This window comes from Tilletiopsis washingtonensis (assembly GCF_003144115.1).
Source record: "Tilletiopsis washingtonensis strain MCA 4186 unplaced genomic scaffold FA09scaffold_7, whole genome shotgun sequence".
In the NCBI taxonomy this organism is placed as follows: Eukaryota; Fungi; Basidiomycota; class Exobasidiomycetes; order Entylomatales; genus Tilletiopsis; species Tilletiopsis washingtonensis.
The window spans coordinates 46,276-67,024 of NW_020312004.1; the positions used below are offsets into that span (position 1 = coordinate 46,276).

Here is a 20,749-nt window from a genome sequence, read left to right on the forward strand (position 1 = left end):
GTGCATCGTGATTGCAATGCGAGCAAGGAACAGCAGCGAGGAGAGCGAAGGGTGTGGGAGACACAGGAGAGGCGCATCGAGCGCAGAGGGGCGTGAAGGACAGGAGGAGCCGGTCAGCCGCGCACCGCACGCATGAGCGAGGCCGCTGCGCGCGAGTTCTCGCTTCCTGCGCCCTCGTCAGCGTTCTGCGAGCTGCCCGAGTGGTTGGCGCCGCCTCTTGCCGGCTCCTGCGCGTCCTCCAGCAGGTCGATGAGCGCCTCGACCACGCTGTCGACCTCGTCGGGCGCGATGCCGCCGCCGCAGCCCGCAGCCAGCAAGCGGCGGTACGCCAGGGCCTGCTTGCCCGCTCCCTGTTCCCGCGCCCGCTCCACGAAGCGGCGCACGACCGTCGAGTGCGACGCCTTGACCTGTGCCACCTGCGTCTTGAGCTCCGCCAGTGCCTTGGCGGCATCCGAGCCAGCAGGCATCGGCATGCGCAGGCCCTCGAGCGACGCTACGTCTGCCGCCGGCAGCGCGGCATTCTCCGTTTCCATCAGGCGCAGCCGCTTCGACGTCGCCTCCCACTCGCCACGCATCTCCTCGCGCGCCCGCTTCTGCATGCCGGCGATGAGTGCCGTCTCGGCCGCGCGCAGCTCGGCGGCCTGGCGCTCCTTCTGGTTCTTGCGGCTCGTGGCGTCTCCGGCGGCGGGCGAGCTGGACCCGGCATGGCCAGCGATGCCCGCGCGCGACGACTCGGCGATCTCCGCCTGAATCTGCGCAAGCAGCGCGTGCGCCTGCGTCACTTGCCGCTCGACGCCGCTGAGCTCTGCATCGTACGCGTCGGCCAGCGAGGCGAGCAATGTCGTCATGAGCATGTGCGCCTTGCCGGCGGCGCGCTGCCCTGCCTCGCTCGTGCGCAAGGAGGCGTGCGGGCCCATCAGGGCCGCCGACAGCGCCGCGTCGCTGCTCGGCACCGGCGGCAGGCCCGCTGCGGCAGCGGCAGCTGCCGCTGCAGCAGCAGCGGGCGGCGAGGCACGGAAGCGCTCATCCTCGATGATGTAGTCCTCGGCCGACTTGCCATCCTTGTTGCGCAGCTTCGGGTCCGCGCCGTGCTCGAGCAGCAGCTTCGTGATTTTCTTGGAGCGTGACCGTGCCGCCATCGTCAGCGGCGTCTCGCCCTCGTCGTCCTGGAAGTTGAGGATGTCGGCCAGCTGCGAGCCGTACTCTGCCAGACGCGCCAGCATCGTCTCGAGGTAGTAGCGCGCCGCGTGCGGCTTGCCGCGCGAGAGCGCAAGGTCGACGACGTGGTGGAAGACGGTGCGATCGGCGCGGTCGATGTTGAGGATGGACCGGTGGAGCAGCTCGAAGAGCTCGGGGAACTTGCGCAGGTCGTAGTTGTTCGAGAACATGGCGGCACGCATCAGCGCCGTCTGGCCGCTCGCATTGACCCGGAAGACGTCGGCACCGGCGCTGAGGAGCAGCTTGACGACGCGGATGCGGCCCATAGCGCACGCCCAGTGCAGCGCCGTGTGCTCGTCGTCGTCGATGCTCATGTTCGCGTCGAAGTCGGCCGGCGGCGACACAAGCAGCGGCGGCACCGTCGTGCTCTCGGCAATGAAGTAGTCGAGGATGATGGTGGCATAGCGCGACATCGGGCTCGGCTCGCGCGCGAACGGCTCGAGACCAACGCCGTGGCCGGCCGCTGCCGCCGGTCCGCCAGTGCTGCTCGACGCACCACGCGAGCTGCCGTTGGGGTGCTCGTAGTAGGGCGGCAGGCGCTGCTGCGGGTACGCGGGCGTTCCGCCGCCGGGAATGGGACTGGGCGTGCGGCTGGAGCTGCTGACGACGCTCGGGCTGGGGCTCATGCTGCCCTCGGTGCCGTGCGCGTTGGCCGCGCTCGTCACCTCGCTCTCCGTCTCAATGCTCGTGGCACGGCGAACGCGCTCGGCGGCAGCGCCACGCTTGACGCGCGACGAAGGCGCAATGACATGCTTGGGCGCAGGCGGCGGCGACTCGGCGGTGGGCTGGTACTCGGTGATGGGGTCGAAGAGGTGCGAGACGTTGTAGTGCGCCGCCAGCTGCTTGGCGTCCTCGAGCGGGATCCACGTGCCTGCAGGGCAGGTGTGAGCAACAAGGCGCATCCGACATGCTGCAGAGAAGCACACATCGCCAGATCACACAGCCGACATGCCACTGCCCATCCTTCCCCTGCTGCACCTGCGCCCGCGCACTCACCCTGGTATTTGCCGTAGCCGCCCTGCACCTTCTCATGCGTGCCCTTCTGCACGTCACGCTCGAGCACCTTTGTGCGCTGCGGCTTGTCGAGGCCGACGACCTTGAGGATGTGCGTGGCGTTGATCCAGGAGTCGGAGCGGCGGCGCATCACGGCCACCTGTGCAGGTGTGAGCGAGAGAAGCAGCAGCAAGAGCCAGCAGCCCACGCACCGAGCGGATGATGCACTCGTACACGGGCACGCCCGAGTACGTCGCCTGCGGGTCAGGAGCGGGCAGTCAGCATGCGGCATCGCGGCGGACGGCGCGAGGCTGCGACACACCTTGAAGATCATGCCCTCCTGCTTGGGCGGCATGGCGGGCGATGGGGCGCTGTGCGCAAGGACCGAGCCGGCGTGGCGAGATGCGGAAAGCGGAGAGCGAGTGGGGGCGAGCGAGAGAGCTGGACAGAGCGGCTCAGCAGAGAGGTGGAGAGGTGGACGTCGAGGTGGAGAGGCTGGCCGTCGTCGCTGTCGGCGGCCTGCGATGCCGCGAAGGTGCGCCGGCTGTGCGCTTCTCGAGCGACGCGTGACGCGTCCAAGGCGGGAAGTGCGGCCTGGCGCGCGTGAGGGGGTTGGCTCTGGAACATTCTGCGGCACCAGCGCTGTTGCGCGCGCGGACCTCTCTCGTCTGCGCCTCTCGCGCTCAGCACGCGCCACTCTCGCCTCCCCTCCTTCCCCTCTGACCCCCTCCCGCCCCCGCGTCCGCCTCACCTCTGCGGCTTCGCATCCTACCCGCACGCTTCTCGCTCATTGCACCGGCCCCTCATGTCCTTCCTCGCCTCGCCCGCCCCGCCCTCCGCCTCGGCCGGCGGCCCGCCCTCGGCGCCGCGCTCGCATGCCGGCGGCGCTGCTGGGGGCTACGAGCCGCCGGCGCCGTACGTCATCTCCTCGCCCGCCGGCCGCCTGCTCTGCGTCGCAGACGTGCGCGGCAACCTCGCACACCTCAACGACCTCGCCGCGCGCCACAACGCTCACGCCATCGTGCACACGGGCGACTTTGGCTTCTACGAGGCGGAAAGCATTGCGCGCGTCGCCGACCGGTGAGTGGCGGCCACAGCTGTGCGGTGGAGACCAGTGCTGCCGTGCGCAAGGGCATGCGCTGCTGTTCTCGTGGCCCGCGCTTCATCTGCTTACACTTCACTACAGCACGCTGCGCCACCTCGTGCAGTACTCGACGCTCCTCTCGCCCGCACAGCGCAACAGCCTTCTCTCCGACGGCGCACGGCCGGGCGGCGCGCCAGGCGCACCATCAGCCTCGCTGCGCAGCGGCGTCTCCATCTCCATGCTCTCGTCGCTGCCGCAGCTCCTGTCTGGCGCCCTCACGCTCGCCGTGCCCGTGTACGCCGTGTGGGGTGCGTGCGAGGACGTGTGCGTGCTGGAGCGCTTCCGCACCGGCGAGTACGCCGTGCCGAACCTGCACATCCTCGACGAGGCCACGTCGCACGCCATCGACGTCGGCGGCGTGCGGCTGCGTCTCTTTGGTCTGGGTGGCGCCGTCGTGCTGCACAAGCTCTTCGACAATGGCGAGGGCAACGCCACGATTGCGGGCGCTGGCGGAACGATGTGGACGACGATGCTGCAGATCGGCGAGCTCATCGATACCGCGCAGAAGGTGCGTCGCTTCGATTGGACCCATATGCATCCCGTATGCTGTGCTGACACCGCATTCGGCAGTGCTGGGATCCGTCCGAGGTGCGCATGCTCATCACACACGCCTCGCCGGGCCGCGAGGGTCTCCTCTCGCAGCTCGCCCTGCAGCTCAAGGCCGACCTCACGCTGTCTGCGGGCCTGCACTTCCGCTACGGCGTCTCGTACAACGAGTTCAGCGTGCAGTCGTCGGCCTCGCAACTACGCACCAAGCTCACGGAGGCGCGTGCTGCGTTCACCGAGGTCTGGGAGGCCGTGTCGACGCAGGTGGAGGCGGTGATCGACGAGCGCCAGCGCGTGCTGCTCAATCACGCCCTCGCCGTCACGCGCCGCATCCCGCCGGCTGCAACGCCCAACGGCGCCGTGGCCGAGGAGCCGGCGGCCAAGACGATGTGGAACTGGAACCTCCCGGACGCCGCCTATGGTGCGCTCGTGCTGGAGGTCGAGGGTGGGCGCGTGGGCGCCACCATGCACAGCCAGGGCTTCACCTTTGCGCACCGCCGCGAGGCGGCTGCGGCTGCAGCGCAGAAGCAGGGCATCTCGCCGAGCAACAGCGCCAGCCTGAAGCCCGCCTCTCAGCCGCACACGCCTGCCGGCCCGAAGGCAACGCAGCAGCAGCAGCAGCAGCCAGCGCAGCAGCAGGCTCCGCCGCGCTCGGCCGGCGGCGCATCGAACAAGTCCTTCAACGGCGAACAGCAGGCCCGCCGTGGAGGTGTCAATGGCAGCACCGCCCACTCGAACGCCAGCGTGCCGGCTTCGCCTGCGAAGTCTCGCCGCACCAAGTCGACCGCATCGACCGCCTCGGCACTCTCCTCGGCTCCCAGCGGAGCGCCTTCAGCCGCTTCGCGCGTGGCTGAGGAGAAGAGCGGCGACGATGAGGCTGCCGCTGCCCCGGGCACGGGCGCGACGCCCGAAGGCGTCAAGCGGAAGACGACGCGAGGCGGCAAGAAGAACCGCAGCAAGAAGGAGGGCGGCGCCGCTGCTGCTGCTGCTGCGGCGGGCGGCAACGAGGCAGCGTCTGGCCAGAGCCAGGAGAAGAGCGCTCCGGCTGCGTCCGCTCCGGCTGCGCCCAGTGCGCCTGCGGCTGCGCAGGGCGGTGCCGAGAGCAAGTAAAGTGCACCGCCGAGCCTTCCATCGCGCAGCGCTTCGACGTGGCGGCGTGTCAGGGAGGCCTCCGATCGTCCGGTCAGGCCTTTCGCCACGCCGCTCCATTCCGTCTTCCTCTCCTCGCCTCGCACCACCGACATCCATCGCCCTCCACCCATCCCATCCGTCCCTAGGCCGCCACCGCATTTTATGCGCGCCACCGTGCGCGTCTCGCTCCGACCCACGCCCATTCGCGGCTCACCATCATCCAAAATACCACACATGCTTTCTCGAACGCCCAGCGGCTGAGCAGCGAGCGTCGTACAGCATGCATGTGCGCGACGCATGGCGCACACGTCGTCTAGAGAAGGGAGACAGCAGAGCAGATGCAGGAGAGGGGCAGGAGTGCAGCGCCTCAGGGAATGTTGAAGAGCGGCTTGAGCGCCTTGATGAGCTTCTTCTGGTCCGTGGAGACCTGTGCGGCGGAGAGGTCAGCAGGAGGGCTGGTGGGAGGCAGGCGAGAGACGCACCTTCTCCCAGAAGTGCTCCTTGAGCGTGTCGATCGAGGTGCGGGAGATCATCGAGTAGATCTCGTCCTGCAAGGCGCAGCGCTGGCGTCAGCTCTCGCGGCCACAGCAGAGACACACAGCGGCGCACCTTCTCCTCGAAATGCCGGCCGTACGTCTTGCTCTGCTCGTACACGGCGCACTCGATGCGCACGGCCACACCGGCGCCCTGCTCCTTGCGCGTGACGATGTCCTTGGGCTTGTGGTTGATTCTGCGCCGGGCCCGTCAGCAGGGCCGCAGGGCAAGAGTGCGGGAAGCCACTCACTCGAGAGAAGTGACGCGGCCCAATGACACGACCTCGCGCTTCTTCGTCTCGGGGTGCACCTTGACGACGCAGAGCGGCGTGCCGATGCGCAGGTCGCCGTCGAGGATCTCGCAGCTGTGTCACAGCAGGCGTCAGTCTCGTCCCACTCGCAGCAGTGCGAAGCGGCTCACCCCAGGATGATCGGCTCGCGCTTGGCAAAGACGGCGAGCGTCTTGAGGCGGCACGGCCACACGGCCGTCGGCGCGGCGTCCTTGATGCGTGCCTCCATAAGGTCTAAGGCGGCCATCAGTCAACCCGTCCCTCTGCAGGCGCGCTGCATCACTCACTGTCGTAGAAGGCCTTGTAGTCGTCGACGAGGTTGTAGATCGTCATCTTGGAGAAGATGTGCACACCCATCTCGCCCGCCAGCTTCTCGGCCTCCTTGTCGATCTCGACGTCGAAGCACAGCAGGCACGCGTACTCGGTGTGGCCCTTGTCGAGCATCGTCGAGGCGCGCCGCACGCTGCTCTTGAACACGGGGCCGATGTCGATGCCGCTGACGGGAATCTTGCCCTGCTTGAGGAACTCAAGCAGTGCCTCGAGCGAGCCGAGCGTCGAGGCCTGCACGCACACGCCCTTCCCGCTCGTCGAGATCCAGCGCTGCAGATCCTTGAGGTCGCTCATGACGTCGTCCTTCAGCTCCTCCTCGTCATCGTCGTCGGTGCACACGAGCAGGCGCGAGCCGGAGATGGCCTTCTCGAGGCCCGGTGCCGAGATCTTGACACCGAGGGCCGCCTTGACGAGCTTGTGGTGCACGTACGCGCCCTTGACGCGCATCTCCTTGAGCGGCTCGGGCGTGAGAAGCGCGCGGACGTTGGTGACGATCGGGCCGTTCAAGCCACACAGCACAATCTTGTCGCCCTCGCGCAGCACGCCGTTGGAGAGAATGACGTCGATCGTCGTGCCGAGGCCCTCGATGACCTTGACCTCGAGCACGGTGCACTCGAGCTCGGAGAGGTACATGAGCGACGCGGCCATGCGCTCCTGCGTGAGCTGCACGAGCAGCTGCAGCATGTCCGGGATGCCCTCGCCCGTGTGCGCCGACGTCGGCACCAGCGACACGTTCTTGGCAAAGTTCTTGTTGTTGTAGTACGGCACGGCGTTGAGGCCCTGCTCGGCGAAGGCGACGATCGTGGCCTGCAGGCGCGTGTCGAACTCGTTCTGCGTCGACTTGTTCTGCTTGGCCAGGCTGTCGCGGAAGCCGCCGTTGGGCGTCGCCTGCCAGCCGTACAGGCGGTCGATCTTGTTGAGCGCAACGATGAACGGCGTCTTCTTGTCGCGCAGCAGCCGGATCGACTCGAGCGTCTGCTGCTCGAGGCCGTGCATGATGTCGACGACGAGCACGGCAATGTTGCACAGCGAGCTGCCGCGCGTCCGCAGGTTCGTGAACGACTCGTGGCCGGGCGTGTCGATGACGAGCAGGCCGGGCGTCTTGAACACCTGCTTCTCCTCGGGGTCGATCGGCGCAATCTTCTCCTTGAGCACCTCGACGGGGAAGTACGTGGCGCCGATCTGCTGCGTAATGCCGCCGGCCTCGCCGCCCTGCACGTTCGTCTGGCGGATCTTGTCGAGCAGCTTCGTCTTGCCCGTGTCGACGTGGCCGAGAATGCAGCAGATGGGCGAGCGCAGGTCGTCCTTGTTGACCTCGGCCTGTGCTGCCTCCTTCTTGGCCTTCAGCCGCGCGATCTGCTCAGCCTTGCGCTGCGCCGCCTGCTTCTGCGCCGCCGTCATCTCCTCCTCCGACGAGGAGTCGTCCGAGTCGGAATCGTCAGACGAGTCGTCGTCGGAGTCACTCTCCGACTCGCTCTCGCTCTCCGATTCGGCGGCCTTCTTTGCGGCTGCTGCTCGTGGTGCGTCAGTCACATCCTCTGCTATCTTCAGCGTCAGCACTTACCAGCAGGCTTGGCCGCGGGCTTGGCAACCTCCTTTGCCTTTGCCGGCGCCGCAGCGGCTGACTCGGAGGCCTTGGCCGGCTGCTCCTCCTTGTCATCGTCGCTCTCGGCGTCCCAGCTGTCGAGCACGTCATCCTCCTCCTCCTCAGCAGGTGCGGGCGCCTCCGGCTCGGGTGTCGGCTCCGGCTCCGGCTCCTTGACCGGCTCCGGCTCCTCCTCCTCGGCCGGCGCCACAGGCTCCAGCGGGCCCTTGGGCGCAAGCTTGTTCGGCGGCCCGCTGGGGCCCTTGCCGCCGCGCTTCTTGCGCGAGTCGACGACCTTGCGCTTCTCGGGCGCCGCGCCGTCGTCGTCGTCCTTGCGCTCCAGCGCCTCGACCTTGATCTGGCCGCTGCGGATCATGGCCTGCATGCGCGCCTCGGCGGCGGCCTTTTCCTGCTTCTGCTTGGGCGTGAGCAGCTTGCCCTCCTTCTTGAGCTGCTCGCGCTTGGCCCGCTCCTTCTCCTTCTTGCGTGCACGCTCGGCCTCCTTGCGCGCCTCCTCCTCTGCCTCGAGCCGCTCGGCCTCCTCCTCGGCTCGCCGCGCCTCCTCCTCCGCCAGTCTGCAGAGGGTGTGAGCGCAAACGAGGCCCATGACCACGCCACACTCACCGAGCCTCCTCCTCGGCCTTCTTCTGCGCGGCCAGGCGCGCCTGCAGCGCAGCAATGGCAGCTGAGGGCTTCTTGCCTGACGCAGCCGCCGGTGCCGGCTCCTTGTCTGCCGCCTTCTTCTTCTTCTTCTCTGAGCACGCACAGCATCCAAGGTCAGCGCCCGCGGCCCTGCACGCCACGCACTACTGCGCCACTCACTCTTCTTCTTGTCTGCGCCGCCCGCTGCTCCCTCGTCCTCATCATCCTCGTCCTCCTTCTCCGCTGGCGCAGCAGCGGGCGCGGGCTTGGCCTCCTCGGCAGCCGGCGCAGCCGCCTCGTCGTCGCCGTCCTTGGCGTCGCCGCCGGCCGCCGACTTCTTTGCTGCGGCCTGCGCCTTCTTCTTGGCCTTCTCCTTCTCCTTCTTCAGCTTCTCCTTCTCCTTCTTGGAGAGAATCTGCGAGGAGAGGGCGTAAGCGATGAGCCGCCGGCCCCGAAGAGAAGTCGCACGGCACAGCTAATGCGGAGCGAGGCTGACGCCTAGACCGGCAATGCCCTCTCATGCGCTGCCTCGTGTCCACCCCGCAGCCGCAGCGGCTACTCCTGCTCGACACACTCACCTTGACCTCGCCCACGCCGTCCTCTTCCGGCTCGGCCTTGTCTACATTCTCCATCTCCTCGTCCTCCGGCTCGGCCTTCTCCTTCTTGCCCTTCTTCTTCCGCTTCTCCTCTGCCGGGTCCGGGAACTCGCTACTCCACACGTCAGCCTTGTCACACAGCAAGGACGCGCCACAGCGACTCACTCGGCCGCGTCGGCCACCTCGGGCTCCTTGGGCACATCTGCCGCATTGCCGCTGACGTCCTCGCCCAGCTCGTCCCACACATCCTCGACGTCCTGCTGCTTCTTCTTCTTCTGCTTCTTGCCCTTGCCGGCGCTGGCGTTTGCCTGCGCCTTGCTCATCTGCGCCATGAGGCCGCCGCCGCCCTCCTCGTCCGACGGCACATCGGCCGACGGCGCATCGTCGAGCGAGAGCGAGGCAAAGGCACTCTTGCGCTCGCTCGACGGCGACGACACGGCCTCGTCGAGCTCCGGCACGCCGTCCTCGAAGAAGTCGTCGCCGCCCTTCTTGGCGCCCTTCTTCTTGCCCATGGCTGCGCGTGCGGCTCGAGCAGAGATTAGCGTTGGTGTGGAAGGTGTGGTCTGCGTAGAGAGAGCGAGCGGGTGCTGCGGACTGCAGCGAGAGTGTGGGTGCGGGGGGTGACGCTGAGGACCGTGTGGAGTGGCGCGAAGTCGCATGAGGGCCCAGAGGCAGGTGCGCAGCCTCGGCCCAGCGGCATTTCCGCCGGCCGCGCGCACGTGACGCGCCCGCTCCCAGCCGGCTCAGGGCTTCGCTGCTCCACACCCGTTCTGCTTCACTCCTTCGGCGATCAAGGCTGACTTCCGGGACAGACAGAACATCACACACACGCAGCACAGGCTCCAGCAGACGATTATGTAATTGCCGAGGCTCGTGCGCTAGTCCTGCTCTCCCTCGCCCCTCATTTCCCTGCGGCCAGCATGGATCAGCAAGGCTCCGAAGTCACGCCTTCCATTACCGGACTCACCGCTCCCAAGCTCTAGTCTTGACATGCTCCCACTCGATGCGCAGCACGCACCACGCCATGCGGCGCGCAATTTCGAGCGCCTCGAGCGCAAAGATGCCCGCCTCGAGCTCCGTCAGCAGGCTGAGGTGCGAGCTGAGCTTGAGCGACCATGCAAAGCGCAGTGCCAGGTCGAACACCACGGCGAGATGGTAGACGGCCGGCGAGAAGAGCATCGGCACGCTTGGGGCGCGCAGAAAGGAGGGCGAGCGCGAGTGCTTCGTGCTGCCGCCGCTGCTGCTCGGTGCGCGCAGAGAGGAGTTGATGCTCGAGCTCGAGCTCGACGTCGGCAGCTCCTCCTCTGGCGGCTGCTGCGCTGCGATGGGCAAGCTTGAGAGGCCGCGCTTGTGCAGACTCGCCTTGCCGGCCAGCGGCTGCGTGCCCGAGGACGAAGGCAGCGCCAGGCTCTGCGTGAACCACTTGGCTGGGCGGAAGAGATCGAGGCCCCAGTCGTTGGTCACGTCCCACCAGAAGGAGAAGAGCGAGTTGACAAAGACGGCCATCAGCCTGCGTCGCGTAGTCGTCAGCAGAGCGCATAGAGGCGGAGGAAGGAGGGAGACACGCACCACATGGCCCACACGCCCGGGATGCCCTCCGGACTGTCGTCGCCCTTGCTGGTGCCCTCGATCGCGCTGAGCCAGATCACCGGGAACGCGCTGGCGTACTTTGCGGCGTTGAGCAGCGGGCGGATGGGGCGCACGGCGAACTGGGCACGCAGATTGTAGCCCGAGATGGAGGCGTATGAGTAGCCCGACGAGCCGTTCTGGTCCGGATGCCCGGCCGGCTGCGTGCCGCGCGACGAGACGTACTCGGCCAAGCATTGGCGCAGACGGATGGCGTATGGCAGGCTGGGCCGCATCGCTCGTCAGCAGCGCGACACGAGGCACAGCAGGCGCACCACTCACGAGGCGAGGATCGGCACCATGAGGCTGCCGCGCCCGTTCCACCACACATGGTGGTTCTTGCGCGGCCAGAGAAAGCAGGCCGTGAGCCAGGCGTCGCCGAGCACCTTGGCGAAGGAGGTGAGGATGTCGGCCAGCAGCACGTCGGTGAACGCCGGCGGGGCTGTGAGGCGCGGCGAGAGGATGCGCAGTAGATGCCTAGGCGACGTCCCTTGCGTCAGCCTCGCACAGAGTGCGGCGACGCACACCACTCACCGGCCAAAGCCGCCGCGCATCGGACGCGCCAGCACGTCGCCGGGCCACAGCAATGCGCCGAGCGCGCCCAGCACGCACACGCCCTGGATGACCTGCGCGTGTCGGCCGCGCGGATCGCCGTGCATCGCGACCCACGTGCGAAAGCTGGCCCAGCCGATCGTCGTCCACGCGGCGCAGAGCACAGCCGCGAAGCCGACACGGCGCTGCAGCACGGCGTGCGGCTGCGGGTTCGACGACGGCACGATGGAGAGCGGCAGACGCGTCAGGAGCGCCAGGATGGCCCACCAGAGGCCCAGCGCGGCGGCGACGAGGAAGAGCAGGCGGTACGGCGGCGGCAGCGTCTGCGAGAAGCTCGGCCCGCTGCGCTCGCCGACGGCGTCGAGCGCCTTGGCGAGATGCTGCAGGCTCAGCGAGCTGCGTGCGCCGAGCCAGCTGCGCACACGCGGCGCCGCCTGCGAGCCGGCGACGAGGGGCACGCGCGAGACCTGCGAGTGCAGATAGCGCGCCGACGCCAGCACGGCGGCGGGCGCGTGTGCCTCGAGCGAGAGGGAGCGCACGCGGGCCAGAGCGACGTCTGACGGCGGATGCAGCGTGCTCGGCACGTCCCACGAGTACGTGGCGGCGATGAGCGCCGGCAGCGGCGCGGGCGGCGCCATGGCTGCCGGGTGATAGGGCGCCGCGATGGACGTGCGGCGGCGGCGGCGACGTGCGGCAGTGCGGAGAAGCGACGAGACTGTGAGCTGAGAAGGAGCGAGGCGGCAGCGGTCAAAGTGATGGAACGAAGAGAAGGAGTGATGGAGTCCGAAGAGAGAAGGAGCAAGCGGCATCGCGCATCGTGCTCCTATCCTCGGCCTTGGGCCACGCCGAGCTTCCCGTGCCTGCCGGCCGTGGCGCGAGGCGCGGCAGCGGGAGCGCCGTGGCGCGTGTGCCTTGCAGCGCGCGGCGGCGGCGCGCGCCGCCAGCGAGGCGGAGAGAGAGGAGGCGTGAGAGAGAGACGCGCAGCGCCGCCGCGAGAAACGCACACGCTGCGCCCCCGCCGCCGCCGCCGCGCGCGCCAAGGCATGCACGCCTGCGGCTGCTGCGGCGGGACAAGAAAGCCCGGGCTGCGAGCGCGGACAGCTGCATCGGGGACCCTGCGATGCTGCTGCAGCCAGAAGAGAGGCTGTGCTGTGAGACGGGCTTACAGCGTATGCAGAGTGTTGGGCGCTGCTCTTTCCACAAGCGTGGGCGAGGAAGAGCAGAGAGCAGAAGGAGGGATCGCGCGCGGCGCGGCACCGCATCCTGGTCCTCGCGCCGCGACGCATGTGCTCTATCTACCTCCGAGGAGCGCAAGCTTCCGCCGATGGCTGACTCTGCCTTCGGAGTCTGACATCAGAGAGTGAGGGCACAGTTCGCGCTGGCGTGAGGTCATGTCATCTGGGGCTAGGCCTTGGCAGGATTCGTGCTAGCAAGCGAAAGAGAAATCGAAGCGAGGCGGTTCGCAAAGCGCGAGGGTGCACATTGCAGCGATGCTTTCCTGCCCATCTCTGCCCTTGACGCTCCTTGCGGGCCGCATGGGAGGCAGGGCTAGGTTCAAGATATGCATATCCGTATTACCTCGATTCTGAAGGCATCCCTTGCACTGCTCGCCGCAGTCAGTCGGACAGCAGCGGCCCCTGAAGGGTGGTGCGAGGCGGCGCAGAGGCGCAGCGAGAGCGTCCCTCACGCCGTTCCCACGCTCCGCATCAGACTACGCTGACCTGACCGCCTTGCCCTCCACTCGCCCTTCTCTCCGCACCGCATCCTGCCTCCTCCTCACACCTCACACATCATGCCCTCACGCAAGGAGTGAAGGGCAATGCACTTTAACTGGCGCACTAGACGAGCACCAGTGTGCGAGCGCAGCGTCGCGAGAGCAGCTAAGATGGCGCAGACGGAGGCGAGGCTGAGAACGCCGATTCTGGCACGGGAGAGGAGAGAAGTACAGTGCTACAGGCGAGCGACCAAGGGCGGCGAAGAGAGAGGTGCAGCGCAGAACGAAGCGCGTCACAGGCATTAGGGAAGAGAGACGAAGGAAGGCGGGGTACGAGGCACGAGCAAGGCGCGCGCGATGCTGCACCAGCCAGCATTGAGATGCGACCTCACTCTGCTGGATGGTTCATCGTCGACAAGAGGCGAGGCGAAGGCGCGCCTAGTCGACCCAAGGCACGGCCGGCGTCAGGCCAAACGTGCTCCAGAAGTCGGTGCCGTCGAGCGCTGCGCCCATTTGCTCTGGTCCACATTGCCGCATCAGCGTCCATCTCCCTTCCGAGGGCACAAAGAGGCGACACTCACCGACGGAACGAGGCAGGCTGCGAATGGGATCGCGATGCGCGTGGTGCTTCTTGTGCTTCTTCTTCTCCTCGCCCACCTCTCCGCCGTTGTCGAGAGCGTGGTCAGACCGAGACTCGGCGATGAGCTCCTGCACCCAGCCGGGCTGTGGGCCGGCGGGAGGGTGGTTTCTGCCCTCTGCAGCAACACATGATGAGCAGGCTGAGCGAATGAGGCAAGCAGGTCTCTACGCACCTTCGCCGCCGTTGCCCCAGCGTGCACACAGGTCCCACAGATCGCTGCACGCGTTGGTGTCAGCCCCGCTGCCGCATCGACATCCTCTCTCAAGGCGAATGCACTCACTACACACGCTCATTCGTCAGCAGCCACCTCTCGCCTCTCGCCTTCTCCCACTGCACGTGCATCGCCAAGATCGCGCGCGCCACATCAAGGCCATGCACCAGATGCACGCTGCCCAGCTGCGCCAGCTTCTCCTTGCTCGGCGCCAGTGCGCCAATGTAGCGGCGCGGCGAACGGCCGTGGCCCCAGAGACCCGAGAGGTTGAGCACGGAGGTGTTGGAATGCGACAGCAGCGCGTCTTCGGCCACGGCGCGCGGCGCCGAGGTGTGTGGAGAATGCCGGTTCTTCCACGGCGACGAAGAGGAGGAGGCGAGAGGCTTGGTGCCGTATGTGGGCGGCGCAGGCGCAAACGTCGGGCCGTGCTGAGAAAGAGACATGTCAGAGGTGCAGCAAATGACAGCTCAGCGGCACAGACTCACGTCCCAGATGCCCGTCGAGCCGAGCTGGATCCAGCCGGGCGCGCAGTCACTCTCGCGCGTCTCGCGGTAGGCGCGCAGCAGGAACTCGACGGCCGCTGCCTCGTACAGCGGAAAGACGACGACGATGGTCTTGGCGTCGGGCAGGCGCTCGAAGGCCGCGTAGCTGTCGCTGCTCGGGTCGAAGTCGAAGGGCAGGGCGCCGTTGCCGCCGGCGCGCGTCGTCCAGGCGCAGGAGAGCGACGAGGTGCCGAGCAGCGGCAGCAGGAACGTCGCCGTCCAGCCCGAGCCGAGCAGCAGCACGTCGACGGGCGGCCCGCGTGTGGGAGCGGCGGCGGAGGAGAAGCAGGAGAAGAGCGACATGCTGCTGAGATGATGATGGTTGGAGGCCAAGCCGGTTGCGGGGTCGGGAGCACGTGGAGGTGTCAGCACCGTGCAGGGCCCGCCGGCGCTCCCACGCTCAGGGCGCGGACCCGTCATGCGCAGACGCCGCATCTCGCTCTCGAGCCGCGCTTTTCCTTCCTCTCCACCACATCCACTCGCCTCGCACCACACACGCATCCGCAGCGCCATGTCTGACGCCGCCTCTCTCACCCCACACGCCGAGGCAAGCAGCAGCAGCAGCGCCACTGCTGCTTCACCAGACGACTCGGCACCCGCGCTGCTGCCCGGCGGCTTCCACGCCTTCCGGCCCGTGTACGACTCCTCCTCCTCCGCCCTCACCTCCTCGACACCACTCACGTCCGCGCTGCTCACCGTGCGCGTCGTCAAGAGCTTTGCGTACCGCACCATGAAGGCATGTGTGCTGCCCGGCCTCGACCTGACGCGCATGACGGTCGGCGAGCTGCGTGAGCGGGTCAAGCAGGAGGTGCGGACAAAGCCGGAGTATAAGGGCGTGAGAAGTCGCGTCGCGGAGTACGGTGAGTACGGCAGCAGCAGAGTGGGAGGCGAGGAGAAGGAAGGCCGATGCCTCGCTGCGTGCAGAACCAGGCGCTTGCTGTGCTTCTGAGGCACGAGGCAAGTGCGGCAAGCGAAAAGCGCGAAGCAACGTCGACTCGACGTAAGCGCAGCGCGCTGCTCGGGCACACGCATCCAGGACGCGATCGATTCATCGGAAAAGGCGCAGCACTGATGCTGCGCCTTTTCCTATAAACTCGCGGCAAGGCGCGAAAAGCGAGCAGAGCGAGCGCTGGCACGTCGCGAGAATGCGCAGTCAGGCGTCGAGGTGGGCCAGACGCTGCGAGCTACAGGACTGCTAGCATGGCGCGCTTTTCTGCTGCTCTGCGCGCCATTCGCAGCGAAGCTTCGCCCTTTGCAGCAGCGACGCTGACCCTCTCCCTCGACGCACAGACACGCTCAAGATCTACACGCACGCGCATGCATCCAAGACGACGAACCTCATCATCAACCTCGACCGGCCCGAGTGGCTGCTGCTCGACGACGATGCGACGCTCGAGAGTGTGGGGTGCCGTGAGTCAGAAGGGAGATATGCCGACGCAGATGCTGCTCAACCTGGCCCTCACGCACATGTCACTGACGCCTCCTCATCTGTCCGCGCTGCAGAGAACGAGACGGAGCTGTCGCTCTTCAATCGCGCCGAGTACGAAGAGTTCCTGCTCAAGCCCGACACAACGTCCTGGTGATCTCTCTCTCTCGTCTGCTCTTCGTCTCTCCACCTCGCTCTCCATCTTCGCTTCGCTCTCTCTCTCTCTCTCCAAAAGAGCGCACGCTGCGCGCGCGCCATGCTACATCATCCAGCATCACACATCGTCATCGGTCCCGGGTAACTCGAATGAATTCGCTCTTCACCATCATCATCTCCTCTCTCTCTCTCTCTCTCGCGTCGTCCATCACGGCTCAGCCGCGCGCGACGACGCCGACGCCGACGGCGTGGAGCGCGGCAGGGGTAGTTTGAGGCGCGGCGCTGCTGCTGCGCCGGCTGCAGACGAGCCAGCCGCAGGGCTAGGAGAAGCGCCTCGCGGCAGCGGCGGCCGTGCAGCTGGGTTGTAGTGCAGGGGCGAGGCGACGTGCAGGGGCGAGGCGACGTGCAGGGGCGAGGCGGCGTGAGGCGCAGCGCGCGGTGAGCTGCCTCGAGGGAGCGGCGGTGGAGCGACGTAGTGCTGCGGCGAGGCGGCGTGTAGAGCAGCTTGCTGCATCGGCGGCGGCGAGCGAGGGCGCGCAGGCATCGACGAGCCGTTGCGGTAGAAGTGCGCCTGTTGCTGCTGCATCGGAGAGGCCGAGCCATTGGCTGAAGGCATGATGCCGCCGACGTACGGCTGCTGCTGGTGCCACTGAGCTCGCTGCCGAGCGTCGTCGTGCTCGTCGTCTGGCGTCTCGGAGATGCGCACGCGCTTGGCAGCGCTGCCGCTGCTCTCGGAGACGGAGAGCGAGCGACGCAGCGCAGACGGCGCAGACGGCGGCGGCGCATGCTGCTGCTGCTGCTGCTGCTGCGGTAGCTGCAGCCCATGCAGCAGGCCCTGAAGGTCCTCCGGCAGCGACAGCTGCGGAGTCTGCGGCGGAGACTCCTGCGGCTCCTCGCGACGTGCCGGCCCAGGCATGTCCAGCACGACCATCTTCCGTGCTGCATGATGCGCGCCGCGGTACGAGCTCGAGCCGGAAGTGCCGCCGCCGCGTCCGGAGCCGGCAGCGCCGCCGCCACGTCCTCGTCTCGGCGTCGCCTGCGTCAGAAAGGCGCGGGAGTCTCCGAGAGTGAAGCCGCCGGTCCGAGGCGGCGGCTGAGACGGAACGTGCGGCTTCGGCTTCGGCTTCGCAGCAGGCGGCGGCAGGAAGGTGTTGACGGCGCTGGCCTTGCGCGCTGCCTCTGCTGCTGCTGTTGGCGGCGCAGTGGGTCGTGCTCCGCCCGTGGAGGCGCCGGCAGGAGGTCGTGGTCCGCTCGTGGAGGCGCCGGCAGGAGGTCTCGCACTGCTCGAGGTGCCGGCGGTAGATCTCGCACTGCTCGAGGCGCTGGAGGCGCTCAAGGCGCCGGCGGGAGGTCTCGCACTGCTCGAAGCGCTCGCGCTCGTGGCGCTCGGGGCGCCGGCGTCGGGCGCAGAGCGGAGCGACGTGCGGCCGGCTGAGGGCACGGGCAGAGGCCGCTTCTGCAGAGCCGCACGCTGCTGCTTGATGCGATCTGCCTTCTCGCGCTCCTCTCGTGCTTCTGCCTCTTGACGCTCCTTTGCAGCCTGCCTGCGCTTCTCGACAGCTCTCGCATCTCGACGCGCCTCACGTTCGAGGCGCTGCTGACGTCGCTCCTGGAGGAGCCGATTGTGGAGCTTCTTGTCGCGCCGGATGTCGAGGCGCCGTCGCTTGCGCGCTGCGCGACGCACGCTGCGGTCCTGCGCGCCGTGCTGCTCGTTCTCCGTGTCCGACGTGTGCGTGCTAGGCGCATCGTGAAGCGCGTTGCCGTCGTCGTCGCGCTCTGCAGGCGGCAGGTCGTCGGGTCGTCCGCCTTCACGTGCCCAGAACTCCTCGAGCGCTGCGCGCTGCGAGTCAGTAGTGGTGCTCTGCTAGCGCTTCTGCCTCGGCGCGCTTCTCTCCGCTCCACTCACTCTCGCGCTTCAGGTTCTCCTCCGGCTCCCACGTGTTCTCGTAAGGCGGATAGTCCTGCCACTTGATCCTGTACTGCACGTGCCCTCTCTTCGGATGCCTCCTCCATCTCAGCACATCCTGCACCTCGTACTCTGCGCCGTTGCCCTCCGTGACACGCTGCCACTTCGCCTGATCGTGCGAGTCCCACTTGCTCAGCTCATCATCCGTATCGTACGCCGTGCCGTCCGACTCGGAGAAGTGGAGCTCAGGAGACGCGGCGCGCGAGCCGGCCGATGACGACGAGCTGCTTTCCTCCTCGTCGGAGGAGAGCGCCAGGGGCAGGAGCGCCGCCGCCGGCATGCTGCGCGCACGGGAGGCCGAGACTGGCGCCGGCGAAGAGTGCGAGGTGGAGAAGCGGCAGCGCGAGCGTCCAGATGAGGTCGAGCGAGTGCCGCGAGATGAGCAGCAGCTGCTGCTGCGGTGCTGGCCGACGACGACGACGAGCGGCGCGAGCCTGCGAGCAGGTGTGAGGCTGCCGCTGTGTCGCTGTGCTGCCGCTGTGCTGCTGAGCTGCTGCGCTGCGGCGGCGACGTGCGTCGAGGCGAGCTTGAGGGCCGCTCGCGCCGCTCGAGGCGAGGTGGTGGAGCAGCGGCGGCGGCGAGAGCAGATGAGGCGCTCACGCACTGAGCTCAGTGCGTGCCGAGATGAGCAGCAGCAGCTGCTGCTCAGACGGGAAGCGGCGCGAGCTGGCGCGTAAGAGCGAAGCTGCTCAGCGCCGGTATGTCGCTGACGCGGAGCTGCGCTGCCGCTGAGCTGCTGCTGAGCTGCAGCACCGGGCTGCCGCTGAGCGCTGCTGCTGAGCTGACGAGCTGTTGAGCTGCCGAGCCGTCGAGCGACCAAGCTGCGAAGTGCAGCGCGAGCGGTGCGGTGCCGTGCCGCGAGCAGCCGTCGAGCCCTAAGGCGAGGCGCGCGCGCGGACGACGAGAGGAGGGAGAGCGGGAGAGTGGAGAGAGAGCGTGCGCTACAGCGGCTACGAGAGCGCTTGAGAGAGGGCGAGATCGAGAAAGAGAGCTGGGCGCGATGCAGGATCGAGGAGCCGGAGAGACGCGCAGTGGAAGTCGAGGCCGAGATGAGACGAGAGGCGAGGCGGGAGCTGCGTAACGGACGGTGACGGCGAGCGAGGTCGGAGTGTCGAAGCCGGAGCGTCGAAGTCGGAGTGTCATAAGGAGGAGCTGTCAGACGAGTCACGAGGCAGGAGTGGAAAGTGAGAGCGAGAAGGGGGGAACGGAATGTGGGAGAGGAGAAGCAAGCGGCGCAGCGGCGAATCGCGCGGCGTGATGATGCGCGCGCCTCGCCTCGCAGCCGCGCGGCTCTTTCAGCGCGCTGCGCCGAGGCGCGACGCTCTCGCTGAGGCGTTTCTTCTTCCACCACCTCCGGCCTATCCTCGCGCTCACGCCTCTCTGCCTCGCTCTCATTCTCCTCCGCCGCCTCCTTCTTCTCTCACCTCAACTTTCTCTTCGCTTCTCGCCTTCCGCCTCGTCCTCCAGCCTCGCAAGCCTCGGCCGCCCGCCATGTCGCTCACGCGCGACGCCAAGCAGCTGCGCGCCTGCCTCGGCTGTCTCTTCGTGCAGTCGGGCAACGACTTTCTGCAGAAGGGCTGTCCGAACTGCGACCAGGTGCTGCAGGTGCGTGGCCCTTTTGCCCCTTTGCCTACTCCGCGCCGCAGTGCTGATGCGTGTCCCTCGGCACGTGCAGCTGCAGCAGGACAAGGTGGCCATCCAGGACTGCACGACGTCGCAGTTTGACGGCCTGATCGCCATGGCGCAGCCAGGGCAGAGCTGGGTGGCAAAGTGGCAGCGCATCGGTGAGTCTCTTGCGCGCGTGCTCTTGTGGCCGAACAGTCGTCGGCGAGTGGCAGAAGCAAGGAAGCGAGAGCGGGACGTTGAGGTGAAGCGCAGGGCTACCACGAGGAAAGACGGAGCAGGCGGCGAGCGGGCTGAGCCTAGTGCAGCGCTTCGCACCTCATGCCGTGTGTCACTGCTGAGAGGCAGCTCGCTGCTCGCCCTGCTGGGCGGCTGGACACGATCGGCTATCAGAGCGCGAGCAGGTCGTCATCAGCTCTGGAGCGGAAGCGGCACTGCAGCTGTGGACAGGCATGCCTAGCTTTGCTGCTCAGCTACCCTAGGTGCAGAGGAGAACTGGCATCTGCTCTCTCATGTCTGAGCTGCGAGCCTACGCGTGCCTAGCGGCCGCTGGCCACAGGTGGCCTGCTTAGAATGCTGCGAGCTTGAGCGGCTCCCCTCCTCCTCCTCGAAGGCCAGGACAGCGTCGCTTCGGCCTCGAGCGCATGCTGATCTTCGCTGTGGGTTGGAGCTTCTGCTCGTCTTGCCGAGGATGGAGGCGCAAGCTATCTCTGCTCCTCGAGCCTGTCCTGTCGCCCCGGAGCTGAGCCACAGCGCCAGGCGCAGCTGCGCTTGCTGCGTGCGTGTGCTAGGTGCACGAAGCGGCGATGCTCTGCTCCGTCGGGTATGGCCCTCTGCGTACGACACGCAGCAGCTCCCAGGCTCTCCAAGTGCCGAGACCAGCAGTGGGCTCAGCAAGCTGCTGCCTCTCATCTCGCCTGCCTCCTGCGACGCTTTGCTTCGCTTGCCGCACTTCGCATGCAAGCGCACAAGCCAAGCCGCTGACGCTCTCCCTTCCCCTTCTCACTCTCCCTGGCAGATCACCGCATGCCCGGCCTCTACGCCGTCAAGGTCACCGGCTCGCTGCCCGCCGAGCTGCGCGAGCAGCTGGCCAACGAGCGATGAGGCGGCGGACGCGATCGTCTTCGCTCCCTCCTCCTCTTCGTCTCGCTCGCTGCTGGCCTTCTCGGCCAGCTTCCCTCGAGTGGCATGCGCAGCAGCGCTTCGTCATCTCTGTACTTGTACCCTTCTCTCTGCACGCTCGCTCGCATGCCGCGCCATCGAGCACGCCGCTCCTCATCGTCAT

The 20,749-nt window shown here is 67.5% G+C and overlaps 8 protein-coding genes across 8 annotated transcripts; 3 read left to right on the forward strand and 5 right to left on the reverse strand.

Annotated features, from left to right (window-relative positions):
* Nucleotides 1-113: 113 nt before the first annotated feature.
* FA09DRAFT_342869 (apses-domain-containing protein) lies at nt 114-2,737 on the reverse strand (the record flags this gene model as incomplete). Its single annotated transcript, XM_025744561.1, has 6 exons — nt 2,534-2,737; nt 2,424-2,468; nt 2,215-2,371; nt 1,771-2,089; nt 730-1,722; nt 114-693 (listed from the first exon to the last, which is right to left on the reverse strand). Exons 1-6 carry the CDS (start codon nt 2,564-2,566, stop codon nt 114-116), a joined length of 2,127 nt encoding a protein of 708 aa, XP_025599258.1. The 5' UTR covers nt 2,567-2,737.
* Nucleotides 2,738-2,927: 190 nt separating this feature from the next.
* On the forward strand, nt 2,928-5,385 carry FA09DRAFT_316958 (hypothetical protein). The gene is made up of 3 exons (XM_025740861.1): nt 2,928-3,291; nt 3,398-3,863; nt 3,926-5,385. The coding sequence occupies exons 1-3, from the start codon at nt 3,017-3,019 to the stop codon at nt 5,009-5,011; spliced, it is 1,827 nt and encodes a 608-aa protein (XP_025599259.1). The 5' UTR covers nt 2,928-3,016; the 3' UTR covers nt 5,012-5,385.
* Nucleotides 5,239-9,628, reverse strand: FA09DRAFT_328952 (hypothetical protein). The gene is made up of 11 exons (XM_025741975.1): nt 9,174-9,628; nt 8,991-9,120; nt 8,593-8,827; nt 8,395-8,524; nt 7,750-8,345; nt 6,143-7,696; nt 5,987-6,089; nt 5,817-5,930; nt 5,642-5,762; nt 5,515-5,580; nt 5,239-5,459 (listed from the first exon to the last, which is right to left on the reverse strand). The coding sequence occupies exons 1-11, from the start codon at nt 9,518-9,520 to the stop codon at nt 5,400-5,402; spliced, it is 3,456 nt and encodes a 1,151-aa protein (XP_025599260.1). The 5' UTR covers nt 9,521-9,628; the 3' UTR covers nt 5,239-5,399.
* A 220-nt stretch (nt 9,629-9,848) lies between these two features.
* Nucleotides 9,849-12,026, reverse strand: FA09DRAFT_328953 (EXS-domain-containing protein). Its single transcript, XM_025741976.1, has 5 exons — nt 11,169-12,026; nt 10,917-11,111; nt 10,578-10,859; nt 9,976-10,518; nt 9,849-9,917 (listed from the first exon to the last, which is right to left on the reverse strand). Exons 1-5 carry the CDS (start codon nt 11,993-11,995, stop codon nt 9,887-9,889), a joined length of 1,878 nt encoding a protein of 625 aa, XP_025599261.1. The 5' UTR covers nt 11,996-12,026; the 3' UTR covers nt 9,849-9,886.
* Nucleotides 12,027-13,002: 976 nt separating this feature from the next.
* Nucleotides 13,003-14,609, reverse strand: FA09DRAFT_316963 (hypothetical protein). Its single transcript, XM_025740862.1, has 5 exons — nt 14,237-14,609; nt 13,821-14,179; nt 13,713-13,756; nt 13,482-13,655; nt 13,003-13,418 (listed from the first exon to the last, which is right to left on the reverse strand). The coding sequence occupies exons 1-5, from the start codon at nt 14,594-14,596 to the stop codon at nt 13,339-13,341; spliced, it is 1,017 nt and encodes a 338-aa protein (XP_025599262.1). The 5' UTR covers nt 14,597-14,609; the 3' UTR covers nt 13,003-13,338.
* A 150-nt stretch (nt 14,610-14,759) lies between these two features.
* Nucleotides 14,760-16,017, forward strand: FA09DRAFT_328955 (hypothetical protein). The gene is made up of 3 exons (XM_025741977.1): nt 14,760-15,153; nt 15,584-15,703; nt 15,797-16,017. Exons 1-3 carry the CDS (start codon nt 14,805-14,807, stop codon nt 15,874-15,876), a joined length of 549 nt encoding a protein of 182 aa, XP_025599263.1. The 5' UTR covers nt 14,760-14,804; the 3' UTR covers nt 15,877-16,017.
* Nucleotides 16,018-16,083: 66 nt separating this feature from the next.
* Nucleotides 16,084-18,121, reverse strand: FA09DRAFT_337707 (hypothetical protein; the record flags this gene model as incomplete). The annotated part of the gene is made up of 2 exons (XM_025744024.1): nt 16,084-17,708; nt 17,782-18,121. The coding sequence occupies 2 exons, from the start codon at nt 18,119-18,121 to the stop codon at nt 16,084-16,086; spliced, it is 1,965 nt and encodes a 654-aa protein (XP_025599264.1).
* Nucleotides 18,122-19,332: 1,211 nt separating this feature from the next.
* Nucleotides 19,333-20,568, forward strand: FA09DRAFT_295740 (putative SPT4-transcription elongation protein; the record flags this gene model as incomplete). The annotated part of the gene is made up of 3 exons (XM_025740134.1): nt 19,333-19,446; nt 19,517-19,625; nt 20,483-20,568. The coding sequence occupies 3 exons, from the start codon at nt 19,333-19,335 to the stop codon at nt 20,566-20,568; spliced, it is 309 nt and encodes a 102-aa protein (XP_025599265.1).
* Nucleotides 20,569-20,749: the final 181 nt, after the last annotated feature.

Excerpts from the sequence above, each read along its gene's own strand:
- FA09DRAFT_316958 (XM_025740861.1), top strand. The coding sequence starts at position 3,017 with ATGTCCTTCCTCGCCTCGCCCGCCCCGCCCTCCGCCTCGGCCGGCGGC. Across the intron at positions 3,292-3,397 it reads ATTGCGCGCGTCGCCGACCG|CACGCTGCGCCACCTCGTGC; the intron begins GTGAGTGGCGGC and ends ACTTCACTACAG. Across the intron at positions 3,864-3,925 it reads TCATCGATACCGCGCAGAAG|TGCTGGGATCCGTCCGAGGT; the intron begins GTGCGTCGCTTC and ends CGCATTCGGCAG.
- FA09DRAFT_328953 (XM_025741976.1), bottom strand. The coding sequence starts at position 11,995 with ATGCCGCTTGCTCCTTCTCTCTTCGGACTCCATCACTCCTTCTCTTCG. Across the intron at positions 11,112-11,168 it reads ATGCGCGGCGGCTTTGGCCG|GCATCTACTGCGCATCCTCT; the intron begins GTGAGTGGTGTG and ends GACGTCGCCTAG. Across the intron at positions 10,860-10,916 it reads ATGGTGCCGATCCTCGCCTC|CCTGCCATACGCCATCCGTC; the intron begins GTGAGTGGTGCG and ends GATGCGGCCCAG.
- FA09DRAFT_328955 (XM_025741977.1), top strand. The coding sequence starts at position 14,805 with ATGTCTGACGCCGCCTCTCTCACCCCACACGCCGAGGCAAGCAGCAGC. Across the intron at positions 15,154-15,583 it reads AAGTCGCGTCGCGGAGTACG|ACACGCTCAAGATCTACACG; the intron begins GTGAGTACGGCA and ends CTCGACGCACAG. Across the intron at positions 15,704-15,796 it reads GCTCGAGAGTGTGGGGTGCC|AGAACGAGACGGAGCTGTCG; the intron begins GTGAGTCAGAAG and ends TCCGCGCTGCAG.
- FA09DRAFT_328952 (XM_025741975.1), bottom strand. The coding sequence starts at position 9,520 with ATGGGCAAGAAGAAGGGCGCCAAGAAGGGCGGCGACGACTTCTTCGAG. Across the intron at positions 8,828-8,990 it reads ACGGCGTGGGCGAGGTCAAG|ATTCTCTCCAAGAAGGAGAA; the intron begins GTGAGTGTGTCG and ends CTCTCCTCGCAG. Across the intron at positions 5,460-5,514 it reads AGGAGCACTTCTGGGAGAAG|GTCTCCACGGACCAGAAGAA; the intron begins GTGCGTCTCTCG and ends TCCGCCGCACAG.
- FA09DRAFT_316963 (XM_025740862.1), bottom strand. The coding sequence starts at position 14,596 with ATGTCGCTCTTCTCCTGCTTCTCCTCCGCCGCCGCTCCCACACGCGGG. Across the intron at positions 13,656-13,712 it reads CTGGGGCAACGGCGGCGAAG|AGGGCAGAAACCACCCTCCC; the intron begins GTGCGTAGAGAC and ends GTGTTGCTGCAG. Across the intron at positions 13,419-13,481 it reads CAGCCTGCCTCGTTCCGTCG|AGCAAATGGGCGCAGCGCTC; the intron begins GTGAGTGTCGCC and ends AATGTGGACCAG.